The 10,773-nt window shown below is 36.4% G+C and overlaps 1 protein-coding gene across 3 annotated transcripts in view; it reads left to right on the top strand.

The window, feature by feature from the left end:
• Positions 1-10,773, top strand: part of TUSC3 (tumor suppressor candidate 3) — a 250,356-nt gene that overhangs the window by 59,344 nt on the left and 180,239 nt on the right. For all 3 annotated transcript variants that reach the window (XM_008063270.2, XM_008063268.2, XM_008063269.2), the window contains exon 2: positions 10,085-10,254. In XM_008063270.2, coding sequence (XP_008061461.1) covers positions 10,085-10,254 — 170 coding nt within the window. The remainder of the gene's footprint in view (positions 1-10,084; positions 10,255-10,773) is intronic.

Genomic DNA, 10,773 nt, shown 5'->3' with positions numbered 1-10,773 from the left:
AATTTACCAGCTTGAAAAGAAAACTAGAAATCAGACCTGAAAGGACATTGGACTTAAACAAAAGGTCTCAGAGTGTGCTTCATTGATTTTGTTAGTTTGACTAAATTCTATTCTTACTGAATTGTTCCTTTTTTTCTTTTTTCCTCTTCCTTTTCTTCTCTTTTCTTCTCTCTGTAAACCATATCTTTGTATAGAGGAACAGTATACTAATAAGGTGGTTGGAGAGCTGGTATGTTAGCATCACTATATGTTTTATTTTTATCTGTATGAGAGTTGATTCGTCTGTAGCTGTGGTCAATTGTTTTTATCTGTTTCAGTATAGGCCTCTCTCTCTATTTGTTAGCACACTTGTTTGTTTCCCCCCTTACTCCTCTATCTCTCTACCTCCCTCTCCAACCCACTGTCTGCTCCATTCTCTCCCCTCTGCTAACCACATTTTATTTCAGGGAGTAAACCTACAGCCCCACTTCACGGACAGATTCCAAGGCAGTGGGAAGTGGGTTCCAGATTATTCACACACCTGTCAGCAAATACCAGGACCTGCGGATAGATTTTGAATAACAGCTCCCCCCTTCAGTAAATCTCAAAACTGCAAAAAGGACCACCCCCAACCTACAGTGCAACTCCAGAACTGAACAAAGTAAGAGGGCATACATAAAGAATAGGAGATTGAACAAACAGAAGTAACACCAATCCCTTTACCCCCGAATAACAGAATTAAAGCAGACGGTGACGTGGAGGGAAGGAAAAAGTAGGGAGGGGGAAAACCGCACAAATGAAGAAAAACCAAAAGATAAATATAGGTCTCACACAGACCCCTGGGAGATCAGACACTGAGAAAACAGATTCTGAAACACAAACAATGAAGAGAATGAAGAGCCCCCAGAATGACTGCTTACATGCAACAAACCCAGACATCAAGACATTAATGGAGAGAATTAAAAAAATTGAGGCGAGACAAGAGGAAAATAGGAAGAAGCTAATGTCAGAAATGACAGCAGTAAAGAATACTGTGATGGAAATGAATAACAGACTAATAAGCATGGAAAGCAGAATCAGCCAAGCAGAAGAAAGAATCTCAGATCTCGAAGACCAAAACACAGAACTAACCCAAACTGTCAAAAGCCTAGAAAAGAAGCTCATAAAGACAAAACAAAACCTGCAAGAGATGAATGATCACTTCAAGAGACCAAACCTAAGAGTAATTGGGCTTCCTGAGGCAGAGAGAGAAACAGAAGCCACACTGGAACAAACATTTCATGAAATCATTTAAGAAAACTTCCCTCATCTCATCAAGGATGGAAAAATTCAAACACAAGAGATTCGGAGAACCCCTGCAAGACAACAAATGAGAAGACCAACTCCCAGACACATAATAATTCGCCTAAAAAAAGTAGCTATAAAAGAAAAAATCCTAAAGGCAGCAAGAGAAAAAGGCCAGACTACCTACCAGGGAAAACCAATTAGAATAGCAGCAGATTTATCCACAGAAACCCTTCAGGCTAGGAGAGCCTGGAGCCCTATCTTCAAAGTTCTAAAAGAGAAACAATTTCAACCAAGAATAACCTACCCAGCCAAACTAAACTTCATTAGTGAGGGAGAATTGAAATCTTTTCCAGATATCCAATCCCTAAGAACCTACGCTACCACCAGACCACCTCTACAAGAAACACTTAAGAAAGTGCTGAACACAGAAGAAAAAGAAAAAAGAACAACAACATTCTTCACAAGAGTACAGGCAAAAGATTAAAAACACACATGAACCAACTCCAGAACCCAAAGCAAGACAACAAACAAACAGGGAAAACTCTGTAAGAACCTTATGACAGGGATCAACTCTTGCATTTCAATTATTAGCCTAAATGTGAATGGACTAAATGCACCACTGAAAAGACATCGAATGGCAAAATGGATAAAATATCATCAGGCAACAATCTATTGCCTTCAAGAGACTCACCTCACTAGAAAGGACACCCACAGACTCAAAGTAAGAGGATGGGAAACAAACTTTCAGACGAATGGAATACAAAAGAAAGAAGGAGTAGCAATCTTAATTTCAGACAAAATACCCTTCAAGCTATTAAAAATCACAAAAGATACAGAAGGCCACTACCTAATGTTAAAAGGCTCAGTCCATCAACAAGAAATATCTATCCTAAACATATATGCACCCAACATAGGTGCGCCAACTTTCATAAAGCAACTTCTAGGAAAACTAAAGAAAGATATTGACTCTAACATCATCATAACTGGGGACTTTAATAACTCACTCACAACCCTAGACAGATCACCAGGATAAAAAAATTAGCAAGGAGATCCAGAACCTCAATGTGACTTTGGACCAAATGAACTTAATTGATACCTACAGGACACTCCATCCAAAGACCACAGAATACACATTCTACTCATCACCACATGGAACATATTCTAAGATTGACCACATATTTGGCCATAAATCAAGCATAAGTAAATTTAAAAGGACCGAAATTCTACCATGTACCTTCTCGGACCATAGTGGAATAAAAATAAACATTGACACCAACAAAGTCCCCCCAAAACCTACAAAGACATGGAAACTAAACAGCATGATGCTATACAACTCCTGGGTCAATGATGAAATCAAAACAGAGATCAAAAGATACCTAGAAACAAATGAAAATGAAGAAACATCTTACCAAAATCTCTGGGATGCCCTGAAAGCTGTAGTAAGAGGGGACTTTATATTCCTACAAACACACATGAAGAAAATGGAAGGAACAGAAATTCACAACCTAACAAGCCACCTAAAGAAGCTGGAAAAGCAAGACCACAAAAACCCTAACTTCAGCAGAAGAATCCAGATCACCAAAATAATAGCCCAAATCTAGGACATAGAAGACAAAAAGATAATACAAAAAAATCAATGAAACAAAAAGCTAGTTCTTTGAAAGGATAAACAAGATCAACGGTCCCCTAGCTAGACTGACCAAGAAAAAACGAGAAAAAAACCAAATAAGCACAATCAGAAACACAAAAGATGAAGTCACATCTGACCCTTAAGAAATACAAAAGATCATTAGAGACTACTATGTACACTTGTATGGAAACAAACTTGAAAACCTTAAGGAAATGGAGGCCTTTCTGACATCACACAACCTACCTAGGTTGGAACAAGAGGAAATTGAGACCCAGATAGACCAATAACAATCAAGGAAATTGACTACGTAATAAGAAAACTTCCTACAAAAAAAAGCTCTGATCCAGATGACTTTTCAGCAGAATTCTACAAGACATTTGAGGAGCTGATACCAATCCTACTGAAGGTATTCCAGGAGATTGAAAAAGATGGAACTCTCCCCAAATCATTTTATGAAGCCAACATCACATTGATACCCAAGCCAGGTAAAGATCCAACAAAGAAAGAGAACTACAGGCCAATATCTTTGAACATAGATGCTAAAATTCTCAACAAGATCCTAGCAAACCAGATTCAGCAATACATCTCAAAAATCATCCACCATGACCAAGTAGGCTTCATTCCTGGGATGCAAGGCTGGTTCGACATTCGTAAAATCATAAATAATTAAATTCATCAACAGATGTCAAAACAAAAACCACATGATCATATCATTAGATGCAGAAAAAGCTTTTGATAAAATCCAGCACCCCTTCTTGATAAAAACCCTTGAACATCTAGGCATACGGGGAACATACCTCAAAATAGTAAAAGCCATCTACGAGAAACCCACAGCCAGCATACTCCTAAATGGACAAAAATTGAAACCAATTCCCCTGAAAACTGGATCTAGACAAGGATGCCCACTCTCACCCTTCCTGTTCAACATAGTATTGGAAGTCCTGGTTAGAGCAATCAGAGAAGATGAGGCAATCAGGGGTATCCAAATAGGAAAAGAGGAAGTCAAGTTATCTCTCTTTGCAGATGATATGATTGTGTACCTTGAAAACGGAAGACAATCTGTCAAAAGCCTCCTTACATTGATAAAGGCCTTTGGCAAAGTCTCAGGATACAAAATAAATGTACAAAAGGCAATCGCATTTCTCTACACCAATAATAAGCAAACAGAAACCCAAATAAAAAACACAATTCCATTCAAAATTGCCACAAAAAAAATGAAATACCTTGTCATCTTTCTAACCAGAGAGGTGAAAGACCTTTACAATGAAAATTACAAAACACTGCTCATAGAAATCAAAGATGACACAAACAAGTTTAAAAATATCCCATGCTCATGGATTGGAAGAATCAAAAATATCCCATGCTCATGGATTGTGAAGATGTCCATCTTACCTAAGGCAATCTACAAATTCAATGCAATACCCATCAAATTACCAGCAACATTCTTCTCAAACTTAGAAAAGACAACACAGGAATTCATATGGAAACACAAACGTCCAAGAATAGCCAAAACAATCCTCAGCAAAAAACTCAAAGCAGGTGGTATCACATTACCAGACTTCAAACTTTAGTATAAAGCTACAATTATCAAAACAGCGTGGTATTGGTACAGGAACAGGTATATAGATCAATGGAATAGAATTGAGATTCCAGAAACAAAACCTCAATTTCTCAACCAACTCATCTTTGACAAAGCCCCCACCACCTCCCACTGGGGAGAGGAGAATCTATTCAGGAAATGGTGCTGGGAAAACTGGCTGACCACATGCAGAAGATTGCAACAGGACCCCTATGTATCCCCATGCACAAAGGTTAACTCCAAATGGATCAGAGACCTAAATGTAAAACCTCAAACCATAAGAACCTTAGAAAAGGAAGGAAATACCCTCATGGAAATCGGAACTGGCATCCAATTCCTGAACAAAACCCGAAACCCACAGGTCATAAGAGAGAAGATAGACAAGTGGGACCTTATTAAACTGAGAAGCTTCTGCAAAGCCAAAGAAACCATCAAGAGAGCAGGGAGACAGCCTACAGACTGGGAAAAAGGTTTTGCCAACCCCAGGTCTGACAAAGGCTTAACATCGTGGATCTACAAGGAACTCAAACATGCTGAAAAGAAAAAACAAACAACCCCATTATAAAATGGGCAAAAGATATGAACAGATACTTCACAAAAGAAGACATCCGAGCAGCCAACAAACACATGAAGAAATGCTCAACCTCACTAATCATCAGGGAGATGCAAATCAAAACCACACTGAGATACCACCTAACTCCAGTCAGAATGGCAATCATCAACAACTCAAAAAATAACAGCTGCTGGAGAGGGTGTGGTGAAAAGGGAATACTTCTACACTGTTGGTGGGAGTGTAAACTAGTGCAACTTCTGTGGAAAGCAGTGTGGCGATTCCTAAAAGTTCTAAAAATCAACCTTCCATATGACCCTGCAATCCCCCTACTGGGAATATACCCTGAAGACCTCAAATCACTCTATGAAAAAGATACCTGCACACGTATGTTTATCGCAGCGTTGTTCACAATAGCAAGAACCTGGAAACAACCATGCTGCCCATTAAAAGAGGATTGGATTTAAAAAATGTGGTACATATACACGATGGAATACTATGCAGCCATAAAAAGGAACAAGATCATGGATTTCGCAGCAGCATGGATGGAACTAGAGTCTATAATACTGAGTGACCTCTCACAGAAGCAAAGATCTGAGTATCACATGTTCTCACTCATATAATGGACCTTGAACATCCAATGTAATACTATAAGAAAATGACTGTCGGTACTGGGAAACTATGAGGGGGGAGGTGGATGGGATCAACAGTCGCAAATATCTGTCTGGGGATGGGGAAACACCTCTTATCCACAGGGTGCCTGAATGAAACGTAATTGTACACCTAACCCTTAACTGTACCCCACAAAATCATAATAAAAAATATTGATTAAAAAAAAAAAAAGAAATGTTTGTTAGAATTTTGCTCTTTGTGTGCTTCATAATTGAAAAGAGCTGCTCCCAAATGTATGTGCTGCCAATACGTGATGCCATGAATACGGCGTGATTGTGAAGTGAGAGAGAGTTTTCTCTAGGAAGATAAATCTTTTAAAAGTCCCAAAAAGAAACATGATCAAATTTTTCTCTCAGGTGAATGTCTGATTGCAACTCTATGTATTCTATTTGAAAATTTGCAGGTAAAATATTAATGTCAACTGAAAATGGCATAGCAAATATAGTAAAATTGTGATTATTTTGCTGGAAATCTTGAAATCTGTTTTCAGATTCCTGTGTTAAGACAGAAAGCAAAGGTACATATTTTTGGCAATTCACAAAACTGCATTTAGCCAATGTAATAAAATGTGTTAAATTATTTTCCATAACTTGAGTTTGCCCATAATTTAACTTTCATACTAAGCACGTTATCGTTTTGGAACTTCAAAAATGGGACTATACATTGGGTCACAAAGAACATAAATGTTAAAAAGGACATGATATTAAAAGATTTTGTGGACCTGCCTTACTAGCCATCGTGGGCCACATGTTGGACATGCCTTACCTACGACAATAACTATATTACTATGTGTTTAGGTTACACTAAATTTATTAAAAAATGTTATTTCTTTAATATTAAATTAACCTCAGCCTATTTTCAGAACTTCTTTTGCTTTGTGACTTTTTTGGTAGCAACACTTAAAACACAAACACATTGTACAGCTATACAAAAAATATTTTATTTCTTTACGTCTTTATTCTAAAAACTCTTTTCTATTTTAAATGTTTTTGTTCTTTTACTTTTTAAACTTCTTTGTTAAACAGTAAGACATATACACTAACCTAGGCCTACACACAGAGTCAGGATTATCAGTATCACTGTCTTCTATTTCCACATCTTGTCCTACTGGAAGACTTTTGGGGGAAATACACATGGAGCTGTCATCTCTTATGATAACAGTCCTTCTTTTGCAGTAACTCCTGCAGGACCCTCCTGAGGGTTTTTTGCAGTTAACATTTAAAATATATATTAAAGTAGAAAGAGGATACTCTAAAATGATAAAAAGTATAGTATAGGAAATACAGAAACCAGTCATTTATTATTATTATCATTTATGATGTATTATGCACAATTGTATATGCTATACTTCTATAGGACTGGCAACAAGTAGGTTTGTTTATGTGAGTATCACCCCAGACACATGACTAATGTGATGTGCTACTACAACTTTACCATGGCTAGGTGATAGGAATTTTTCATTATAATAATTTTTAATTATAATCGTATGGGACCACTGCCATATATCTGGCCTATTATTGACTGAATGTCATTATATGATGCATGTCTGTGTTTCTGTAGATTTTGAAAAGTGAATAGTCATGGCTTTAACATCATAGTCATGAAATAGAACACTTTTTATCATCCTACATGCTATGTTTTGGAAGAGATTATTAAAACTTGTATGATACTTAATATTCATAGGAAAATTTTTGTGTGGATGTTACTGATGTTTTTGGCTTGGTCTGAATAATCAAATTAAGAGAAAAACTTGTCACAGTAATTAGAAATATCAATACTGGATCTGTCAGACTGATGCAGAATGGTGGGAATATCTGTAATGGGAAAACTACATAAAGTTGGAATTCTACCTTTTTCAAGACATGCTTGTGTAAACATTATCTTTTTCCATTGGGTTTCAATATTAAACATCATTGTGTACCCCTGAAATCTGGCCTACTCCACACAGCTTCTCCTTGGGACAGGAGTGACAACATGAAGCTCATGCTGACTATTGTACCATAAGAACTCTCTCTTACTTAGGATTCTCATTTTTTCCAGCATCCATGAAACTGTGGCCAGCTTTTTAGATAAATACAAGTAATGTAACGTCTTTGATCCCTTATAGTTATTTAATATTTTCATAGATAAATAGGTAAAATTATGTGTTTTTTAAACATGAAAAAATAGAGTAAGATTATTATAGAAATTCAGAGTAGTAAAATAACGAATGGAGTGTGTGTGTGCGTGTGTTGTATATGTATTTAATAAGAAAAATATACTAAAATACTCCAGGAATTCATAGGCATTCTTGGATAGATAAGTAACAGTTTCTTAGACCAATTCCTTTCTGCCTTCATGAGTGGGTTAGCCTGCTTGATTTTCAATCTGGAGTTCTGTCTTTGCATAGAGAGTCACAGTTTCTAAATATTCAAAATATGAATATTTATGTGTTTTTTATTTTTTTATTTTAAAGCTTTTCAATGCTTAAAATAATTTGTAGATATTAAATTGGCCTATTGAGTGTTATAGTACACAGTTGAAGACTTTAAAATAAATCCTGTTAAATAGGTATATAGCAGTTTCTGTAAGGCAAACACTAGTAAATTATGCTTAATGTGGAAAATACCCTTACTTTGCGTCTCAGAATTAAAACTAAGAGCATAATCCCACGCCTTTGGGAGGCTGAGGTGAGTGGATTGCCTGAACCCGTGGGTTCGAGACCCGCCTGGGCAGCAAGACCTCATCTCTACAATAAATAAAAAAATTAGCCGGGCGTGGTAGCGCGCGCCTGTAGTTCCAGCTACTTGGAAGACTGAGGCGGAAGGATCGCCGGAGCCCAGCAGGTCGAGGCTGTGATGGCTGGGAGCAGCCACTGCACTCCAGTTTGGGTGACAGAGTGAGACTCCAACTCAAAAAAATAAATAAATAAATAAAAAATAAAACTAAGAGCAATTAGTAAAAGTCCTTTCATGTAGTTTTCTACTCTTTTGTATATGTTGATGAGGCAGAGCAATATTTTCTAAAGTAAGTTTTATTTAATTTTCACTTTAATAGTTTTATTATTTTACTTTGTATGGAAATATATTCATATATATTTGTAGTCAGAATTAAAGCCCCGACAGTTAAATATAACTAAATTCAAGTAATTAGTTTGTTTTGTTAGGATCAATTTCAGTGTATACCTTTTTGTTATGGCAAAATTGTGTAATTTTTTTAAACTAACAATTACCCAGTAATTAGCCATACAGTTTTAATTTTTTCCATACAGTTGGCATGTGGTTGTATGGTTATATGAATCCTCTTTCTCTTCCAGTTATTAACTCAAGTGTTCTGTTCTTAGTTCAGTTTCTTCTTCTCTCTTCCTCCCTCTCTTTCCTTCCCTTTCTTTCCCTCCCTGTCTCTCTCCCACCTCCCTCCCTCCTTCCTTTTCCCCTCCTTCTTTCTCTCCCATTTTTGACCTTTTTTTTTCAGGTGGCTACCCCTAACTCAGGGTAAGATGCCTACTGTCCCTTTTCTTCCTTTGCATACATGTTCATTCTCTCTGTGTCTCCCATATTAGCCACTACCCTTTTACCACAGTAGATTAATTTTTCCTGGTTTTGACTTTCATACACAAAGGATAGTTTTGCATAGTTTTATGCATAGTTTCAGCATGTTATTTGTGAGATTTCTCTGTGTTGTTGCATGTGAATAATTAGAGGAAAACTTATAGTCTTCAAGTCCAGTCAGCCCTTGCTAATAAGGGTTGTAGTAAGATTGCAAGTCCCTTCACTGGCCCCCTTATCTCCCCTCACCGCCACCCCAGGTAGTGTTTGACTGGAGCAGAGAGGTAATTATTTTTGTCTTACTAGGCTTGCCCTTTCTTTGTCCCTTGGGGAGAGAGAGCTAGCTTTCCTGGAGACTTGTTTTGTCTGCCCCCATAGGCATTCTTGGATTGCTGACTTCTCCAGTAACCAATCTGGGATATATGAGATTGAAAGAAAACCCAGGGAACCCAAGTCATTATTTAGGTCCTGAGGTCACTAGCCAGTCTACTTCCTCTCCACCTTTCCAAGTCATCTTATGCTTTTCTTTTTCTTTTTCTTAGCATAATCACCATTTTTAGCTGTATTTAGTGGGAAGATGAGGAAAATATGGAATAGATTCCATCTTTCTAACAGTAGAAGTTTTATTGCTTTACTTTTGATATCTTTCTTATAAACCTTGAAATCATTAGAAAAATATAATAAAATATTTTATGCATTTATGGTCAATTACTAATGAATATATTTGCAAAAACTAGGGTCTCTTAACAGAAATTGATTTTAGGTAAAATACAATCTCATGCAATTCTACTTCTTTGCTACCCAAACTAAAGGACTTTATTTAGCCTTGTGTAAATTGAAATTTCTGGGTTTAATTGCAGAATCTTTTAGCTGAAAAAGTAGAACAACTGATGGAATGGAGTTCCAGACGCTCAATCTTCCGAATGAATGGTGATAAATTCCGAAAATTTATAAAGGCACCGCCTCGAAACTACTCTATGATCGTTATGTTCACTGCTCTTCAACCTCAGCGGCAGTGTTCTGTATGCAGGTATTGTATGTATTTTTAAGATATTAAAGACTATTATTCCAGGCTTATACATTTATTTTAAGATAAATATGTATAAGAGAATTAAATATTTGTTCAGTAGTCAAAAATGACTATATACATTTAAAAATAAGATTAAATTAGTGTATTCTAGAAAATGGCATTGATAGACTAGTATTCTTTTGCTATGGGTGAGTAAAATATTTATTGATCAGTTGCATGTAAAATCATAAAAATTGATTTGTCATCTTTGTGTCCTGCAGACTGCCTTGTAAGTTACCCAGTTATATCTATGGTCAGTGAAGTAGCTCCCATAAATATACTGCATTTTAACATTTTAATAGCGAAGACTCACTTTTACCTAGAGAAATCCATTTTCTTTTTAATACCTCCAATGATAAATAATTTCTTCATATGCTATGTAAGTAAACAATTTGGAATGGATGAATTATTTGTCAGTAGGAACAAACTAAAGATAATTCTGGATAAGTACAAATACATACACAACTTTTTAGTTAAACT

This window comes from Carlito syrichta, unplaced genomic scaffold, assembly GCF_000164805.1.
Source record: "Carlito syrichta isolate Samal-C Ts95f unplaced genomic scaffold, Tarsius_syrichta-2.0.1 Scaffold306694, whole genome shotgun sequence".
Classification (NCBI taxonomy): Eukaryota; Metazoa; Chordata; class Mammalia; order Primates; family Tarsiidae; genus Carlito; species Carlito syrichta.
This window is presented reverse-complemented; position numbering and strand designations above follow the sequence as displayed.